The 21385-nt window shown below is 45.9% G+C and overlaps 1 protein-coding gene across 1 annotated transcript in view; it reads right to left on the bottom strand.

Annotated features, from left to right (window-relative positions):
• The window catches only part of LOC127928845 (rho guanine nucleotide exchange factor 39-like), a 98832-nt gene that overhangs the window by 24577 nt on the left and 52870 nt on the right, over positions 1-21385 (bottom strand). Inside the window, 1 exon segment of the mRNA XM_052516270.1 lies at positions 4376-4446. Within this exon segment, the coding sequence (XP_052372230.1) occupies positions 4376-4446 (71 nt within the window).

Genomic DNA, 21385 nt, shown 5'->3' with positions numbered 1-21385 from the left:
GAGAGGAAGAGGGCGGAGGAGAGGAAGAGGATGGAGGAGAGGAAGAGGATGGAGGAGAGGAAGAGGATGGAGGAGAGGAAGAGGATGGAGGAGAGGAAGAGGATGGAGGAGAGGAAGAGGAGAGGATTAGGGTGGAGGAGAGGAAGAGGGTGGAGAGGAAGAGGATGGAGGAGAGGAAGAGGGGAGAGGAGAGGAAGAGGATGGAGGAGAGGAAGAGGGGAGAGGAGAGGAAGAGGATGGAGGAGAGGAAGAGGGGAGAGGAGAGGAAAGAGGGGAGAGAGACGGAGAGGAGGGGAGGAAGAGGGGAGAGGAGAGGAAAGAGGGGAGAGAGACGGAGAGGAGGAGAGCGGGACGGAGAAGAGTGGAGAGAATGATGGAGGAAAGAAGAGAGAGCATTCAGAGATGTACCTTCATCTTACCAGTGAGAGGCTGTTTTAATTTGTAAGCAAAAGCAGCACGCAGCCAATGAAGATTTTAATTGATACCCATAAATAATTCCTTGTGTAGATTTGCGCTTATGTCGGATTTGCTGTTTATTTGACGATTGGAATTATCCGGGTGGTGTGCTTCTCTCTGTTGATGTTGGAGATCAGACGAAGATTTTATTTATTAATATAATCGCTTAATATCCTCAGATCTGGTCCCCATTAATTAAGTTAAAATCCACATTGAGAATTTAGACGAACGTTGAGCTTTGCCACAGTGCTTTCATCCTATCCTCACAGAACAGCCTGTACTGGGCCCGCCGCTATCTCCCCCCAGCCTGTACTGGGCCTGTACAGCCTGTACTACTGTGACAGCAACATCAACCAGCTCTTCACACAATGTGCTACTGAGTCTGCATTCAAAATGGCACCCTATGGGTCATTCCAAAGCTACCCGCGAACCACACGCACACCAATCCCAAATAGTATGGAGCTGTGGCTTGGAGTATTTTTTCTTCATCCTATGTAATGCGCACACCAATCCCACCCCAACAGTGAGTATAGAGTATCAGTTCTCTGTCCGACAAGTAGTATGGAGCCGTGGCTTGGAGTATTGTTTCTTCATCCCATGTAATGCACACACCAATCCCAAGTCGTATGGAGTTGTGGCTTGGGGTATTGTTTCTTCATCCTATGTAATGTGCACACCAATCCCACCCCAGCAGTGACTGTAGGCGGCAGGTAGCCTAGTGGTTAGAGCATTGGACCAAAAGGTTGTAAAATAGAAGCCCCGAGCTGACAAGGTAAAAATCTGTCGTTCTGCCTTGGAACAAAGCAGTTAACCCACTGTTCCCCTGTAGGCCGTCATTGAAAATAAGAATTTGTTCTTAAAACTGACTTGCCTAGTTAAATAAAGGTAAAATAAATAAATAGAGTATCAGTTCCCTGTCTGATAAGTAGTACGGAGCTGTGGCTTGGAGTATTGTTTCTTCATCCTATGTAATGCATTCCCAGAGGAATTTAGTTTTTTCCCCTCCTGTTCAGATAAATTACTCATTGGTCAAGTTATGTTCCCATCCTACAGCCTAATATTACCATGTTCTGACCACTAGATGGCGCTGTCCCGAGTGATTAAAATACAGTATGTACACTTTAGGACGATTCTGACACGAAGCATGAAAATGCTAGTACGGGTACCATTGACTTGCATTGGATTTTTGCAACAAATGCTTCTTTAAAAAATATTTAACAAATTGTATTACCTGGAACAGCACCGTCTAAAAATGGTCAGAACCTGGTAATATCAGGATGTATTGGCGTCATGCAGCGCGACACATCTCCTTCACATAGAGTTGATCAGGCTGTTGTTGTCCCCGCTCCTCTTCAATGGCTGTGTGAAATTACTGGATATTGGCGGCAACTGGAACGTGTCGATCCAGAGCATCCCAAACATGCTCAATGTGGGTGACATGTCTGGTGAGTATTCAGGCCATGGAAGAACTGGGACATGCTGTCATACACATTGATCCAGAGCATCCCAAACATGCTCAATATGGTTGACATGTCTGGTGAGTATTCGGGCCATGGAAGAACTGGGACATTCTGTCATACACATTGATCCAGAGCATCCCAAACATGCTCAATATGGTTGACATGTGTGGTGAGTATTCAGGCCATGGAAGAACTGGGACATTCTGTCATACACATCGATCCAGAGCATCCCAAACATGCTCAATTCAGGCAGGCCATGGAAGAACTGGGACATTCTGTCATACACATTGATCCAGAGCATCCCAAACATGCTCAATATGGTTGACATGTCTGGTGAGTATTCAGGTCATGGAAGAACTGGGACATTTTCAGCTTCCAGGAATTGTGTAGAGATCCTTGTGACATGGGGGCTGTGCATTATCATGCTGAAACATTAGAGATGGAGGATAAATGGCACGACAACGGCCTCGACAACGGCCTCAGGATCTCATTACGCTATCTCTGAGCATTCAAATTGCCATGGATAACATGCAATTGTGTTTGTTGTCCGTAGCTTATGCCTGCCCCCATACCATAACCCCACCGCTACCATGAGGCACTTTGTTCACAGCGTTGACATCAACAAACCGCTCGCCCACACGTGGTCTGTGGTTGTGAGGCCGGTTGGACATACTGTCAAATTCTCAAAAAAACGTCGGAGGTGGCTTATGGTAGAGAAATGACATTTCAGTGACCTTTATTTTCAGCTTATGAAACACGGGACCAAAACTTCACATGCTGTGTTTATATTTTTGTGTTTATATTTTTGTGTTTATATTTTTGTGTTTATATTTTTGTGTTTATATTTTTGTGTTTATATTTTTGTGTTTATATTTTTGCAATCGATTAGCTTCACATCTATAGTTCAACTAAATAAATGTTGCAGCAACGATAAATATGATCTGTTTTCTAACTACAGGACTGATTTCACAACCATCTGAGATGCTGGGGGTCGTGGCCTGGAATGTCCCGACCTCTACGTAGTGCACTACCCTTAACCACGGCCCATAGGGCTCTCAGCAAACGTAGTGCACTACCCTTAACCACGGCCCATAGGGCTCTCAGCAAACGTAGTGCACTACCCTTAACCACGGCCCATAGGGCTCTCAGCAAACGTAGTGCACTACCCTTAACCACGGCCCATAGGGCTCTCAGCAAAAGTAGTGCACTACCCTTAACCACGGCCCATAGGGCTCTCAGCAAAAGTAGTGCACTACCCTTAACCACGGCCCATAGGGCTCTCAGCAAAAGTAGTGCACTACCCTTAGCCACGGCCCATAGGGCTCTCAGCAAACGTAGTGCACTACCCTTAGCCACAGCCCATAGGGCTCCAGCAAAAGTAGTGGTACCCTTAACCACGGCCCATAGGGCTCTCAGCAAAAGTAGTGCACTACCCTTAGCCACGGCCCATAGGGCTCTCAGCAAAAGTAGTGCACTACCCTTAGCCACGGCCCATAGGGCTCTCAGCAAAAGTAGTGCACTACCCTTAACCACGGCCCATAGGGCTCTCAGCAAAAGTAGTGCACTACCCTTAACCACGGCCCATAGGGCTCTCAGCAAAAGTAGTGCACTACCCTTAGCCACGGCCCATAGGGCTCTCAGCAAAAGTAGTGCACTACCCTTAGCCACGGCCCATAGGGTTCTCAGCAAAAGTAGTGCACTACCCTTAACCACGGCCCATAGGGTTCTCAGCAAAAGTAGTGCACTACCCTTAGCCACGGCCCATAGGGTTCTCAGCAAAAGTAGTGCGCTACGTAGCGCACTATATAGGATGCCAGGGCCCATAGGGTTCTGGTCAAAAGTAGTGCACTATATAGGGTGCCAGGGCCCATAGGGTTATGGTCAAAAGTAGTGCACTATATAGGGTGCCAGGGCCCATAGGGTTCTGGTCAAAAGTAGTGCACTATATAGGGTGCCAGGGCCCATAGGGTTCTGGTCAAAAGTAGTGCACTATATAGGGTGCCAGGGCCCATAGGGTTCTGGTCAAAAGTAGTGCACTATATAGGGTGCCAGGGCCCATAGGGTTCTGGTCAAAAGTAGTGCACTATATAGGGTGCCAGGGCCCATAGGGTTCTGGTCAAAAGTAGTGCACTATATAGGGTGCCAGGGCCCATAGGGTTCTGGTCAAAAGTAGTGCACTATATAGGGTGCCAGGGCCCATAGGGTTCTGGTCAAAAGTAGTGCACTATATAGGGTGCCAGGGCCCATAGGGTTCTGGTCAAAAGTAGTGCACTATATAGGGTGCCAGGGCCCATAGGGTTCTGTCAAAAGTAGTGCACTATATAGGGTGCCAGGGCCCATAGGGTTCTGGTCAAAAGTAGTGCACTAAAATAGGTGAATAGGATGTCATTTGGGATGCAGAACAGTGATGCATGAGCGAGCTGAGCAGTGTGTGCAGCAGGGAGATGAGAGACACTTACTTGAAAGCGGTTGGAACTCTGGGTAATCTGGACTCGTGTTCTCTGACAGATCCCGTAAGAAATGCTCGTACCTGACAAAAAGAGAGAAGAGACACAGATAAACAAGGTCAATGTGAACTCGGGTACACTTCTAGATCTAAAACAGTAAAATAAGCACAAAAAACACAGACACTTAAGAGTAAGCAGATGGGACAGGGCTTTGTCATTTAGATACAATACTATTCAACCAGCCAGACAGTAGGGTGGGTGTGTGTGTGTGTGTGTGTGTGTGTGTGTGTGTGTGTGTGTGTGTGTGTGTGTGTGTGTGTGTGTGTGTGTGTGTGTGTGTGTGTGTGTGTGTGTGTGTGTGTGTTCAGAGAAGACAATATTTGTCAACATGCGCTCTGACAACCAAGACACGTCCTGTCAGTGTAAACAAACAGACACCAACTACTCTACCGTGGAGTTGTCTGGTTTAGTTTAATAACACCATTACAGGACTAGGTAAATAGATCATCTATTGTCTGGTTTAGTTTAATAACAGGACTAGGTAAATAGATCATCTATTGTCTGGTTTAGTTTAATAACAGGACTAGGTAAATAGATCATCTATTGTCTGGTTTAGTTTAATAACACCATTACAGGACTAGGTAAATAGATCATCTATTGTCTGGTTTAGTTTAATAACACCATTACAGGACTAGGTAAATAGATCATCTATTGTCTGGTTTAGTTTAATAACACCATTACAGGACTAGGTAAATAGATCATCTATTGTCTGGTTTAGTTTAATAACACCATTACAGGACTAGGTAAATAGATCGTCTATTGTCTGGTTTAGTTTAATAACACCATTACAGGACTAGGTAAATAGATCATCTATTGTCTGGTTTAGTTTAATAACAGGACTAGGTAAATAGATCATCTATTGTCTGGTTTAGTTTAATAACAGGACTAGGTAAATAGATCATCTATTGTCTGGTTTAGTTTAATAACACCATTACAGGACTAGGTAAATAGATCATCTATTGTCTGGTTTAGTTTAATAACATGACTAGGTAAATAGATCATCTATTGTCTGGTTTAGTTTAATAACACCATTACAGGACTAGGTAAATAGATCATCTATTGTCTGGTTTAGTTTAATAACAGGACTAGGTAAATAGATCATCTATTGTCTGGTTTAGTTTAATAACACCATTACAGGACTAGGTAAATAGATCATCTATTGTCTGGTTTAGTTTAATAACACCATTACAGGACTAGGTAAATAGATCATCTATTGTCTGGTTTAGTTTAATAACACCATTACAGGACTAGGTAAATAGATCATCTATTGTCTGGTTTAGTTTAATAACACCATTACAGGACTAGGTAAATAGATAATCTATTGTCTGGTTTAGTTTAATAACAAGGACTAGGTAAATAGATCATCTATTGTCTGGTTTAGTTTAATAACACCATTACAGGACTAGGTAAATAGATCATCTATTGTCTGGTTTAGTTTAATAACACCATTACAGGACTAGGTAAATAGATCATCTATTGTCTGGTTTAGTTTAATAACAGGACTAGGTAAATAGATCATCTATTGTCTGGTTTAGTTTAATAACACCATTACAGGACTAGGTAAATAGATCATCTATTGTCTGGTTTAGTTTAATAACAGGACTAGGTAAATAGATCATCTATTGTCTGGTTTAGTTTAATAACACCATTACAGGACTAGGTAAATAGATCATCTATTGTCTGGTTTAGTTTAATAACACCATTACAGGACTAGGTAAATAGATCATCTATTGTCTGGTTTAGTTTAATAACACCATTACAGGACTAGGTAAATAGATCATCTATTGTCTGGTTTAGTTTAATAACACCATTACAGGACTAGGTAAATAGATCATCTATTGTCTGGTTTAGTTTAATAACAGGACTAGGTAAATAGATCATCTATTGTCTGGTTTAGTTTAATAACAGGACTAGGTAAATAGATCATCTATTGTCTGGTTTAGTTTAATAACACCATTACAGGACTAGGTAAATAGATCATCTATTGTCTGGTTTAGTTTGTTAATAACCAGGACTAGGTAAATAGATCATCTATTGTCTGGTTTAGTTTAATAACACCATTACATGGAGGTAAATAGATCATCTATTGTCTGGTTTAGTTTAATAACAGGACTAGGTAAATAGATCATCTATTGTCTGGTTTAGTTTAATAACAGGACTAGGTAAATAGATCATCTATTGTCTGGTTTAGTTTAATAACAGGACTAGGTAAATAGATCATCTATTGTCTGGTTTAGTTTAATAACACCATTACAGGACTAGGTAAATAGATCATCTATTGTCTGGTTTAGTTTAATAACACCATTACAGGACTAGGTAAATAGATCATCTATTGTCTGGTTTAGTTTAATAACAGGACTAGGTAAATAGATCATCTATTGTCTGGTTTAGTTTAATAACACCATTACAGGACTAGGTAAATAGATCATCTATTGTCTGGTTTAGTTTAATAACACCATTACAGGACTAGGTAAATAGATCATCTATTGTCTGGTTTAGTTTAATAACAGGACTAGGTAAATAGATCATCTATTGTCTGGTTTAGTTTAATAACACCATTACAGGACTAGGTAAATAGATCATCTATTGTCTGGTTTAGTTTAATAACAGGACTAGGTAAATAGATCATCTATTGTCTGGTTTAGTTTAATAACAGGACTAGGTAAATAGATCATCTATTGTCTGGTTTAGTTTAATAACACCATTACAGGACTAGGTAAATAGATCATCTATTGTCTGGTTTAGTTTAATAACATGACTAGGTAAATAGATCATCTATTGTCTGGTTTAGTTTAATAACACCATTACAGGACTAGGTAAATAGATCATCTATTGTCTGGTTTAGTTTAATAACACCATTACAGGACTAGGTAAATAGATCATCTATTGTCTGGTTTAGTTTAATACACCATTACAGGACTAGGTAAATAGATCATCTATTGTCTGGTTTAGTTTAATAACAGGACTAGGTAAATAGATCATCTATTGTCTGGTTTAGTTTAATAACAGGACTAGGTAAATAGATCATCTATTGTCTGGTTTAGTTTAATAACACCATTACAGGACTAGGTAAATAGATCATCTATTGTCTGGTTTAGTTTAATAACACCATTACAGGACTAGGTAAATAGATCATCTATTGTCTGGTTTAGTTTAATAACACCATTACAGGACTAGGTAAATAGATCATCTATTGTCTGGTTTAGTTTAATAACACCATTACAGGACTAGGTAAATAGATCATCTATTGTCTGGTTTAGTTTAATAACACCATTACAGGACTAGGTAAATAGATCATCTATTGTCTGGTTTAGTTTAATAACAGGACTAGGTAAATAGATCATCTATTGTCTGGTTTAGTTTAATAACACCATTACAGGACTAGGTAAATAGATCATCTATTGTCTGGTTTAGTTTAATAACATGACTAGGTAAATAGATCATCTATTGTCTGGTTTCCAGTTTAATAACACCATTACAGGACTAGGTAAATAGATCATCTATTGTCTGGTTTAGTTTAATAACAGGACTAGGTAAATAGATCATCTATTGTCTGGTTTAGTTTAATAACACCATTACAGGACTAGGTAAATAGATCATCTATTGTCTGGTTTAGTTTAATAACACCATTACAGGACTAGATCATCTATTGTCTATAATAACACCATCACATGTAAAACATAGTAGCAGTGGAAAGTTCCACGCTGAATGATAAAGTAGAGGCTTTGTATCCCTTTACCAGCAGCTACAGTATGTTACACACTGCTGGAGGGATAACAGACTATTACAGTAGTCTACACACCACTGGAGGGATTAGAGACTATTACAGTAGACTACACACCACTGGAGGGATTAGAGACTATTACAGTAGTCTACACACCACTGGAGGGATTAGAGACTATTACAGTAGTCTAGACACCACTGGAGGGATTAGTGACTATTACAGTAGACTACACACCACTGGAGGGATTAGAGACTATTACAGTAGTCTACACACCACTGGAGGGATTAGAGACTATTACAGTAGTCTACACACCACTGGAGGGATTAGAGACTATTACAGTAGACTACACACCACTGGAGGGATTAGAGACTATTACAGTAGTCTACACACCACTGGAGGGATTAGAGACTATTACAGTAGTCTACACACCACTGGAGGGTCTAAGAGACTATTACAGTAGTCTACACACCACTGGAGGGTTTAGAGACTATTACAGTAGTCTACACACCACTGGAGGGATTAGAGACTATTACAGTAGACTACACACCACTGGAGGGATTAGAGACTATTACAGTAGACTACACACCACTGGAGGGATTAGAGACTATTACAGTAGTCTACACACCACTGGAGGGATTAGAGACTATTACAGTAGTCTACACACCACTGGAGGGATTAGAGACTATTACAGTAGTCTACACACCACTGGAGGGATTAGAGACTATTACAGTAGACTACACACCACTGGAGGGATTAGAGACTATTACAGTAGACTACACACCACTGGAGGGATTAGAGACTATTACAGTAGTCTACACACCACTGGAGGGTCTAAGAGACTATTACAGTAGTCTACACACCACTGGAGGGTTTAGAGACTATTACAGTAGTCTACACACCACTGGAGGGATTAGAGACTATTACAGTAGTCTACACACCACTGGAGGGATTAGAGACTATTACAGTAGACTACACACCACTGGAGGGTCTAAGAGACTATTACAGTAGACTACACACCACTGGAGGGATTAGAGACTATTACAGTAGACTACACACCACTGGAGGGATTAGAGACTATTACAGTAGTCTACACACCACTGGAGGGATTAGAGACTATTACAGTAGACTACACACCACTGGAGGGATTAGAGACTATTACAGTAGTCTACACACCACTGGAGGGATTAGAGACTATTACAGTAGTCGACACACCACTGGAGGGTCTAAGAGACTATTACAGTAGTCTACACACCACTGGAGGGTTTAGAGACTATTACAGTAGTCTACACACCACTGGAGGGATTAGAGACTATTACAGTAGACTACACACCACTGGAGGGATTAGAGACTATTACAGTAGACTACACACCACTGGAGGGTCTAGAGACTATTACAGTAGACTACACACCACTGGAGGGATTAGAGACTATTACAGTAGACTACACACCACTGGAGGGATTAGAGACTATTACAGTAGTCTACACACCACTGGAGGGATTAGAGACTATTACAGTAGACTACACACCACTGGAGGGATTAGAGACTATTACAGTAGACTACACACCACTGGAGGGTTTAGAGACTATTACAGTAGTCTACACACCACTGGAGGGATTAGAGACTATTACAGTAGACTACACACCACTGGAGGGATTAGAGACTATTACAGTAGACTACACACCACTGGAGGGTTTAGAGACTATTACAGTAGTCTACACACCACTGGAGGGTTTAGAGACTATTACAGTAGTCTACACACCACTGGAGGGATTAGAGACTATTACAGTAGACTACACACCACTGGAGGGTTTAGAGACTATTACAGTAGACTACACACCACTGGAGGGATTAGAGACTATTACAGTAGTCTACACACCACTGGAGGGATTAGAGACTATTACAGTAGACTACACACCACTGGAGGGTCTAAGAGACTATTACAGTAGACTACACACCACTGGAGGGATTAGAGACTATTACAGTAGACTACACACCACTGGAGGGATTAGAGACTATTACAGTAGACTACACACCGCCGTCTGAGCTGAGCACCGCTGGAGGGAATTACAGACTATTTAATTCCTTCATCTGAACACTGTCAGAAACAATCATGCATGTCAGTTCAGTGCACACAGCGTAACAGAGAAAATAAAATATTTCACAATACATATTTGAGAAGTGTCTGTATTAGGCCATGTCATCTCCAAACCAGCCCCCCCCCCACACCCAAACTCTCCAGAATCTATAAGATAGAAATCTGTCGAAGTCACAGAGAATGAGTGAGTGAGAGAGGGAAAGAGAGAGAGAGAGGGAAAGAGAGAGAGAGAGAGGGGGAAAGAGAGAGAGAGAGAGAGAGGGGGAAAGAGAGAGAGAGAGAGAGGGGGAAAGAGAGAGAGAGGGGAAAGAGAGAGAGGAAGGGAGAGGGGGGTAGAGACTAGGGAGAGAGAGAGAGGGAAAGAAAGAGAGGGGGAAAGAGAGAGAGAGAGGGAAAGAGAGAGAGAGAGAGAAAAGAGAGAGAGAGAGGGGGAAAGAGAGAGAGAGGGGGAAAGAGAGGGGAAAGAGAGAGAGAAGAGAGGGGGAAAGAGAGAGAGAGGGGGGAAAGAGAGGAGAGATGGGGAAATAGGGGGAGAGAGAAAGGGAGAGAGAGGAGGGGAAAGAGGGGGGGAGAAATAGATAGGTGTGTCTATATTCTTTATTCAGGTGAACACAAGATGAGACAAAGCCTTCCACACTAAACTCTTAACACCGGGAGATGCTGTTGGTTCATTATATGGAATTTACAACTGTTGTGTGTGTTAGTTTCACCTGAGTAAGAACAGAACAGCTAGACCCATCTGTTGTAGACAGAGTTACAGTAACAGAACAGAGTTAAGGTAACAGAAAAGACTAACAGGGTTAGGGGGGGGGGTCCAAACGGTCAGATAGTAGGAACAGCAGCAAACTAACAGGGTTAGGGGGGTCCAAACGGTCAGATAGTAGGAACAGCAGCAAACTAACAGGGTTAGGGGGTCAAACGGTCAGATAGTAGGAACAGCAGCAAACTAACAGGGTTAGGGGGGTCCAAACGGTCAGATAGTAGGAACAGCAGCAAACTAACAGGGTTAGGGGGGTCCAAACGGTCAGATAGTAGGAACAGCAGCAAACTAACAGGGTTAGGGGGTCCAAACAGTCAGATAGTAGGAACAGCAGCAAACTAACAGGGTTAGGGGGGTCCAAACGGTCAGATAGTAGGAACAGCAGCAAACTAACAGGGTCAGGGGGGGGGGTCCAAACGGTCAGATAGTAGGAACAGCAGCAAACTAACAGGGTTAGGGGGGTCCAAACAGGTCAGATAGTAGGAACAGCAGCAAACTAACAGGGTTAGGGGGGTCCAAACAGTCAGATAGTAGGAACAGCAGCAAACTAACAGGGTTAGGGGGGGTCCAGACGGTCAGATAGTAGGAACAGCAGCAAACTAACAGGGTTAGGGGGGGTCCAAACAGTCAGATAGTAGGAACAGCAGCAAACTAACAGGGTTAGGGGGTCCAAACGGTCAGATAGTAGGAACAGCAGCAAACTAACAGGGTTAGGGGGTCAGCAAAACGGTCAGATAGTAGGAACAGCAGCAAACTAACAGGGTTAGGGGGGGGTCCAAACGGTCAGATAGTAGGAACAGCAGCAAACTAACAGGGTTAGGGGGGTCCAAACGGTCAGATAGTAGGAACAGCAGCAAACTAACAGGGTTAGGGGGGGGTCCAAACGGTCAGATAGTAGGAACAGCAGCAAACTAACAGGGTTAGGGGGTCAAACGGTCAGATAGTAGGAACAGCAGCAAACTAACAGGGTTAGGGGTCCAAACGGTCAGATAGTAGGAACAGCAGCAAACTAACAGGGTTAGGGGGTCCAAACGGTCAGATAGTAGGAACAGCAGCAAACTAACAGGGTTAGGGGGGAACAGCAGCAAACTAACACGGGGGATCAGATAGTAGGAACAGCAGCAAACTAACAGGGTTAGGGGGGTCCAAACGGTCAGATAGTAGGAACAGCAGCAAACTAACAGGGTTAGGGGGTCCAGACGGTCAGATAGTAGGAACAGCAGCAAACTAACAGGGTTAGGGGGGTCCAAACGGTCAGATAGTAGGAACAGCAGCAAACTAACAGGGTTAGGGGGGGTCCAGACGGTCAGATAGTAGGAACAGCAGCAAAACTAACAGGGTTAGGGGGTCCAGACGGTCAGATAGTAGGAACAGCAGCAAACCAACAGGGTTAGGGGGGTCCAAACGGTCAGATAGTAGGAACAGCAGCAAACTAACAGGGTTAGGGGGTCCAAATGGTCAGATAGTAGGAACAGCAGCAAACAACAGGGTTAGGGGGTCCAAACGGTCAGATAGTAGGAACAGCAGCAAACTAACAGGGTTAGGGGGGGGAAAGAAACGGTCAGATAGTAGGAACAGCAGCAAACTAACAGGGTTAGGGGGGTCCAGACGGTCAGATAGTAGGAACAGCAGCAAACTAACAGGGTTAGGGGGTCCAAATTCAGGTCAGATAGTAGGAACAGCAGCAAACTAACAGGGTTAGGGGGGGGTCCAGACGGTCAGATAGTAGGAACAGCAGCAAACTAACAGGGTTAGGGGGGTCCAAACGGTCAGATAGTAGGAACAGCAGCAAACAACAGGGTTAGGGGGGTCCAAACGGTCAGATAGTAGGAACAGCAGCAAACTAACAGGGTTAGGGGGGGTCCAAACGGTCAGATAGTAGGAACAGCAGCAAACTAACAGGGTTAGGGGGGTCCAGACGGTCAGATAGTAGGAACAGCAGCAAACTAACAGGGTTAGGGGGGTCCAAACGGTCAGATAGTAGAACAGCAGCAAACTAACAGGGTTAGGGGGGTCCAAACGGTCAGATAGTAGGAACAGCAGCAAACTAACAGGGTTAGGGGGGTCCAAACGGTCAGATATAGTAGGAACAGCAGCAAACTAACAGGGTTAGGGGGGTCCAAACGGTCAGATAGTAGGAACAGCAGCAAACTAACAGGGTTAGGGGGGTCCAAACGGTCAGATAGTAGGAACAGCAGCAAACTAACAGGGTTAGGGGGGTCCAGACGGTCAGATAGTAGGAACAGCAGCAAACTAACAGGGTTAGGGGGGTCCAAACGGTCAGATAGTAGGAACAGCAGCAAACTAACAGGGTTAGGGGGGTCCAAACGGTCAGATAGTAGGAACAGCAGCAAACTAACAGGGTTAGGGGGTCCAAACGGTCAGATAGTAGGAACAGCAGCAAACTAACAGGGTTAGGGGGGTCCAAACGGTCAGATAGTAGGAACAGCAGCAAACTAACAGGGTTAGGGGGTCCAAACGGTCAGATAGTAGGAACAGCAGCAAACTAACAGGGTTGGGGGTCCAGACGGTCAGATAGTAGGAACAGCAGCAAACTAACAGGGTTAGGGGGTCCAAACGGTCAGATAGTAGGAACAGCAGCAAACTAACAGGGTTAGGGGGGTCCAAACGGTCAGATAGTAGGAACAGCAGCAACCAACAGGGTTAGGGGGGGTCCAAACGGTCAGATAGTAGGAACAGCAGCAAACTAACAGGGTTAGGGGGGGTCCAGACGGTCAGATAGTAGGAACAGCAGCAAACTAACAGGGTTAGGGGGTCCAAACGGTCAGATAGTAGGAACAGCAGCAAACTAACAGGGTTAGGGGGTCCAAACGGTCAGATAGTAGGAACAGCAGCAAACTAACAGGGTTAGGGGGGTCCAAACGGTCAGATAGTAGGAACAGCAGCAAACTAACAGGGTTAGGGGGGTCCAACGGTCAGATAGTAGGAACAGCAGCAAACTAACAGGGTTAGGGGGGTCCAGACGGTCAGATAGTAGGAACAGCAGCAAACTAACAGGGTTAGGGGGGTCCAAACGGTCAGATAGTAGGAACAGCAGCAAACTAACAGGGTTAGGGGGTCCAAACGGTCAGATAGTAGGAACAGCAGCAAACTAACAGGGTTAGGGGGTCCAAACGGTCAGATAGTAGGAACAGCAGCAAACTAACAGGGTTAGGGGGGTCCAAACGGTCAGATAGTAGGAACAGCAGCAAACTAACAGGGTTAGGGGGGTCAAAACGGTCAGATAGTAGGAACAGCAGCAAACCAACAGGGTTAGGGGGTCCAAACGGTCAGATAGTAGGAACAGCAGCAACTAACAGGGTTAGGGGGGGTCCAAACGGTCAGATAGTAGGAACAGCAGCAAACTAACAGGGTTAGGGGGTCCAAACGGTCAGATAGTAGGAACAGCAGCAAACTAACAGGGTTAGGGGGGTCCAAACGGTCAGATAGTAGGAACAGCAGCAAACTAACAGGGTTAGGGGGGTCCAAACGGTCAGATAGTAGGAACAGCAGCAAACTAACAGGGTTAGGGGGTCCAAACAGTCAGATAGTAGGAACAGCAGCAAACTAACAGGGTTAGGGGGGGGGTCCAAACAGTCAGATAGTAGGAACAGCAGCAAACTAACAGGGTTAGGGGGTCCAAACGGTCAGATAGTAGGAACAGCAGCAAACTAACAGGGTTAGGGGGGTCCAAACAGTCAGATAGTAGGAACAGCAGCAAACTAACAGGGTTAGGGGGGTCCAAACAGTCAGATAGTAGGAACAGCAGCAAACTAACAGGGTTAGGGGGGTCCAAACGGTCAGATAGTAGGAACAGCAGCAAACTAACAGGGTTAGGGGGTCCAAACGGTCAGATAGTAGGAACAGCAGCAAACTAACAGGGTTAGGGGGGTCCAAACGGTCAGATAGTAGGAACAGCAGCAAACTAACAGGGTTAGGGGGTCCAAACAGTCAGATAGTAGGAACAGCAGCAAACTAACAGGGTTAGGGGGGTCCAAACGGTCAGATAGTAGGAACAGCAGCAAACTAACAGGGTTAGGGGGGGGTCCAAACAGTCAGATAGTAGGAACAGCAGCAAACTAACAGGGTTAGGGGGTCCAAACAGTCAGATAGTAGGAACAGCAGCAAACTAACAGGGTTAGGGGGTCCAAACAGTCAGATAGTAGGAACAGCAGCAAACTAACAGGGTTAGGGGGGTCCAAACGGTCAGATAGTAGGAACAGCAGCAAACTAACAGGGTTAGGGGGGTCCAAACGGTCAGATAGTAGGAACAGCAGCAAACTAACAGGGTTAGGGGGGTCCAAACGGTCAGATAGTAGGAACAGCAGCAAACTAACAGGGTTAGGGGGTCCAAACAGTCAGATAGTAGGAACAGCAGCAAACTAACAGGGTTAGGGGGTCCAAACAGTCAGATAGTAGGAACAGCAGCAAACTAACAGGGTTAGGGGGTCCAAACGGTCAGATAGTAGGAACAGCAGCAAACTAACAGGGTTAGGGGTCCAAACAGTCAGATAGTAGGAACAGCAGCAAACTAACAGGGTTAGGGGGTCCAAACGGTCAGATAGTAGGAACAGCAGCAAACTAACAGGGTTAGGGGGTCCAAACGGTCAGATAGTAGGAACAGCAGCAAACTAACAGGGTTAGGGGGGGGTCAAACAGTCAGATAGTAGGAACAGCAGCAAACTAACAGGGTTAGGGGGTCCAAACGGTCAGATAGTAGGAACAGCAGCAAACTAACAGGGTTAGGGGGTCCAAACAGTCAGATAGTAGGAACAGCAGCAAACTAACAGGGTTAGGGGGTCCAAACGGTCAGATAGTAGGAACAGCAGCAAACCAACAGGGTTAGGGGGGTCCAAACGGTCAGATAGTAGGAACAGCAGCAAACTAACAGGGTTAGGGGGGTCCAAACAGTCAGATAGTAGGAACAGCAGCAAACTAACAGGGTTAGGGGGTCCAAACGGTCAGATAGTAGGAACAGCAGCAAACTAACAGGGTTAGGGGGGTCCAAACGGTCAGATAGTAGGAACAGCAGCAAACTAACAGGGTTAGGGGGGTCCAAACAGTCAGATAGTAGGAACAGCAGCAAACTAACAGGGTTAGGGGGTCCAAACGGTCAGATAGTAGGAACAGCAGCAAACTAACAGGGTTAGGGGGTCCAAACGGTCAGATAGTAGGAACAGCAGCAAACTAACAGGGTTAGGGGGTCCAAACAGTCAGATAGTAGGAACAGCAGCAAACTAACAGGGTTAGGGGGGTCCAAACGGTCAGATAGTAGGAACAGCAGCAAACTAACAGGGTTAGGGGGTCCAAACGGTCAGATAGTAGGAACAGCAGCAAACTAACAGGGTTAGGGGGGTCCAAACAGTCAGATAGTAGGAACAGCAGCAAACTAACAGGGTTAGGGGGTCCAAACGGTCAGATAGTAGGAACAGCAGCAAACTAACAGGGTTAGGGGGGTCCAAACGGTCAGATAGTAGGAACAGCAGCAAACTAACAGGGTTAGGGGGGTCAAACGGTCAGATAGTAGGAACAGCAGCAAACTAACAGGGTTAGGGGGGTCCAAACAGTCAGATAGTAGGAACAGCAGCAAACTAACAGGGTTAGGGGGGTCCAAACGGTCAGATAGTAGGAACAGCAGCAAACTAACAGGGTTAGGGGGTCCAAACAGTCAGATAGTAGGAACAGCAGCAAACTAACAGGGTTAGGGGGGTCCAAACAGTCAGATAGTAGGAACAGCAGCAAACTAACAGGGTTAGGGGGTCCAAACGGTCAGATAGTAGGAACAGCAGCAAACTAACAGGGTTAGGGGGGTCCAAACAGTCAGATAGTAGGAACAGCAGCAAACTAACAGGGTTAGGGGGTCCAAACAGTCAGATAGTAGGAACAGCAGCAAACTAACAGGGTTAGGGGGTCCAAACGGTCAGATAGTAGGAACAGCAGCAAACTAACAGGGTTGGGGGTCCAAACAGTCAGATAGTAGGAACAGCAGCAAACTAACAGGGTTAGGGGGTCCAAACAGTCAGATAGTAGGAACAGCAGCAAACTAACAGGGTTAGGGGGGGTCCAAACGGTCAGATAGTAGGAACAGCAGCAAACTAACAGGGTTGGGGGGTCCAAACAGTCAGATAGTAGGAACAGCAGCAAACCAACAGGGTTAGGGGGTCCAAACGGTCAGATAGTAGGAACAGCAGCAAACTAACAGGGTTAGGGGGGTCCAAACGGTCAGATAGTAGAACAGCAGCAAACTAACAGGGTTAGGGGGGTCCAAACAGTCAGATAGTAGGAACAGCAGCAAACTAACAGGGTTAGGGGGGGTCCAAACAGTCAGATAGTAGGAACAGCAGCAAACTAACAGGGTTGGGGGGTCAAACGGTCAGATAGTAGGAACAGCAGCAAACTAACAGGGTTAGGGGGGTCCAAACGGTCAGATAGTAGGAACAGCAGCAAACTAACAGGGTTAGGGGGTCCAAACGGTCAGATAGTAGGAACAGCAGCAAACTAACAGGGTTAGGGGGTCCAACGGTCAGATAGTAAGGAACAGCAGCAAACTAACAGGGTTGGGGGTCCAAACAGTCAGATAGTAGGAACAGCAGCAAACTAACAGGGTTGGGGGGGTCCAAACGGTCAGATAGTAGGAACAGCAGCAAACTAACAGGGTTAGGGGGTCCAAACGGTCAGATAGTAGGAACAGCAGCAAACTAACAGGGTTAGGGGGGTCCAAACAGTCAGATAGTAGGAACAGCAGCAAACTAACAGGGTTGGGGGGTCCAGACGGTCAGATAGAGGAACAGCAGCAAACTAACAGGGTTGGGGGTCCAAACAGTCAGATAGTAGGAACAGCAGCAAACTAACAGGGTTGGGGGTCCAAACGGTCAGATAGTAGGAACAGCAGCAAACTAACAGGGTTAGGGGGTCCAAACGGTCAGATAGTAGGAACAGCAGCAAACTAACAGGGTTAGGGGGGTCCAAACGGTCAGATAGTAGGAACAGCAGCAAACTAACAGGGTTAGGGGGGTCCAAACGGTCAGATAGTAGGAACAGCAGCAAACTAACAGGGTTAGGGGGGTCCAAACGGTCAGATAGTAGGAACAGCAGCAAACTAACAGGGTTAGGGGGTCCAAACAGTCAGATAGTAGGAACAGCAGCAAACTAACAGGGTTAGGGGGGGTCCAAACAGTCAGATAGTAGGAACAGCAGCAACCAACAGGGTTAGGGGGGGTCCAAACGGTCAGATAGTAGGAACAGCAGCAAACTAACAGGGTTAGTGGGGGGTCCAAACAGTCAGATAGTAGGAACAGCAGCAAACTAACAGGGTTGGGGGTCCAAACGGTCAGATAGTAGGAACAGCAGCAAACTAACAGGGTTAGGGGGTCCAAACAGTCAGATAGTAGGAACAGCAGCAAACTAACAGGGTTAGGGGGTCCAAACAGTCAGATAGTAGGAACAGCAGCAAACTAACAGGGTTAGGGGGGTCCAAACGGTCAGATAGTAGGAACAGCAGCAAACTAACAGGGTTGGGGGGGGTCAAACGGTCAGATAGTAGGAACAGCAGCAAACTAACAGGGTTAGTGGGGGTCCAAACAGTCAGATAGTAGGAACAGCAGCAACCTAACAGGGTTAGGGGGGTCCAAACGGTCAGATAGTAGGAACAGCAGCAAACTAACAGGGTTGGGGGGGGTCCAAACGGTCAGATAGTAGGAACAGCAGCAAACTAACAGGGTTAGGGGGGTCCAAACGGTCAGATAGTAGGAACAGCAGCAAACTAACAGGGTTGGGGGTCCAAACGGTCAGATAGTAGGAACAGCAGCAAACTAACAGGGTTAGGGGGTCCAAACAGTCAGATAGTAGGAACAGCAGCAAACTAACAGGGTTAGGGGGGTCCAAACGGTCAGATAGTAGGAACAGCAGCAAACTAACAGGGTTAGGGGGTCCAGACGGTCAGATAGTAGGAACAGCAGCAAACTAACAGGGTTGGGGGGGGTCCAAACGGTCAGATAGTAGGAACAGCAGCAAACTAACAGGGTTGGGGGGGGGTCCAAACGGTCAGATAGTAGGAACAGCAGCAAACTAACAGGGTTGGGGGGTCCAAACAGTCAGAATAAGAGCCAAACAGTCACAACGAAAGAAGATTCCCATTTTAAAAGTACAGAAGAAGAGCACTGTGATCAATGTGTGATACATTAGAGTAAACTATCCCCTTCTAAAAGGAGACCGAACGGCAGCTTTCCAACGACAGAAATCTTTACCCTGGCGTTTGGAGAGAGACAGCGGGACCTTGGATGTGCATTGACAATTTACATTGATTTACAGTGTCTGTCTCCCCCCTACTCTTCCTCCCCGTCTCCCCCCTACTCTCCTCCCTCTAATGTCCTGCCCCCTACTCTCCCTCCCCTACTCTCATCCCCCTCCCCAACTCCCCCTCCTCACTCCCCTACTCTCCCCCTACTCTCCTCCCAGTCTACCCCCTCTGTGTTGTCTGGTCTTGATTTTAAGAGACACGGGTGCCAGAGAGGCCGTTAGCCATGCTAGCAGACAGCCATATTCCATTCCAGAAGTCAGCCATTAGCCATGCTAGCAGACAGCCATATTCCACTCCAGAAGTCAGCCATTAGCCATGCTAGCAGACTGCCATTAGCCATGCTAGCAGACTGCCATTAGCCATGCTAGCAGACTGCCATATTCCACTCCAGAAGTCAGCCATTAGCCATGCTAGCAGACTGCCATATTCCATTCCAGAAGTCAGCCATTAGCCATGCTAGCAGACTGCCATATTCCATTCCAGAAGTCAGCCATTAGCCATGCTAGCAGACTGCCATATTCCATTCCAGAAGTCAGCCATTAGCCATGCTAGCAGACTGCCATATTCCACTCCAGAAGTCAGACATTAGCCATGCTAGCAGACTGCCATTAGCCATGCTAGCAGACTGCCATTAGCCATGCTAGCAGTCAGCCATTAGCCATGCTAGCAGTCAGCCATTAGCCATGCTAGCAGTCAGCCATTAGCCATGCTAGCAGTCAGCCATTAGCCATGCTAGCAGTCAGCCATTAGCCATGCTAGCAGTCAGCCATTAGCCATGCTAGCAGTCAGCCATTAGTCATGCTAGCAGTCAGCCATGCTAGCAGTCAGCCATGCTAGCAGTCAGCCATGCTAGCAGTCAGCCATTAGCCATGCTAGCAGTCAGTCATTAGCCATGCTAGCGGCAGCGTAGCCTAGTGGTTAGAGCGTTGGACTAGGAACCGAAGGTTGCGAGTTCAAACCCCGAGCTGACAAGGTACAAATCTGTCGTTCTGCCCCTGAACAGGCAGTTAACCCACTGTTCCCAGGCCGTCATTGAAAATAAGAATGTGTTCTTAACTGACTTGCCTGGTTAAGTAAAGGTAAAAATAAAAATAAAAATTAGCCATGCTTGCAGTCAGTCATTAGCCATGCTAGCAGTCAGTCATTAGCCATGCTAGCAGTCAGTCATTAGCCATGCTAGCAGTCAGTCATTAGCCATGCTAGTAGTCAGCCATTAGCCATGCTAGCAGTCAGTCATTAGCCATGCTAGCAGTCAGTCATTAGCCATGCTAGTAGTCAGCCATTAGCCATGCTAGCAGTCAGCCATTAGCCATGCTAGCAGTCAGTCATTAGCCATGCTAGCAGTCAGCCATTAGCCATGCTAGCAGTCAGCCATTAGCCATGCTAGTAGTCAGCCATTAGCCATGCTAGTAGTCAGCCATTAGCCATGCTAGCAGTCAGTCATTAGCCATGCTTGTCAGTCAGTCATTAGCCATGCTAGCAGTCAGTCATTAGCCATGCTAGCAGTCAGTCATTAGCCATGCTAGCAGTCAGTCATTAGCCATGCTAGTAGTCAGCCATTAGCCATGCTAGCAGTCAGCCATTAGCCATGCTAGCAGTCAGTCATTAGCCATGCTAGTAGTCAGCCATTAGCCATGCTAGCAGTCAGCCATTAGCCATGCTAGCAGTCAGCCATTAGCCATGCTAGCAGTCAGCCATTAGCCATGCTAGCAGTCAGTCATTAGCCATGCTAGTAGTCAGCCATTAGCCATGCTAGTAGTCAGCCATTAGCCATGCTAGCAGTCAGTCATTAGCCATGCTAGTAGTCAGCCATTAGCCATGCTAGCAGTCAGCCATTAGCCATGCTAGCAGTCAGTCATTAGCCATGCTAGCAGTCAGCCATTAGCCATGCTAGCAGTCAGTCATTAGCCATGCTAGCAGTCAGCCATTAGCCATGCTAGCAGTCAGCCATTAGCCATGCTAGCAGTCAGCCATTAGCCATGCTAGCAGTCAGCCATTAGCCATGCTAGCAGTCAGTCATTAGCCATGCTAGCAGTCAGTCATTAGCCATGCTAGCAGTCAGTCATTAGCCATGCTAGCAGTCA

The sequence above is a fragment of the Oncorhynchus keta genome, unplaced genomic scaffold, assembly GCF_023373465.1.
Source record: "Oncorhynchus keta strain PuntledgeMale-10-30-2019 unplaced genomic scaffold, Oket_V2 Un_scaffold_4285_pilon_pilon, whole genome shotgun sequence".
In the NCBI taxonomy this organism is placed as follows: domain Eukaryota; kingdom Metazoa; phylum Chordata; class Actinopteri; order Salmoniformes; family Salmonidae; genus Oncorhynchus; species Oncorhynchus keta.
Note: the sequence above shows the minus strand (reverse complement) of the source record. Positions and strands in the feature narration are given on the sequence as shown.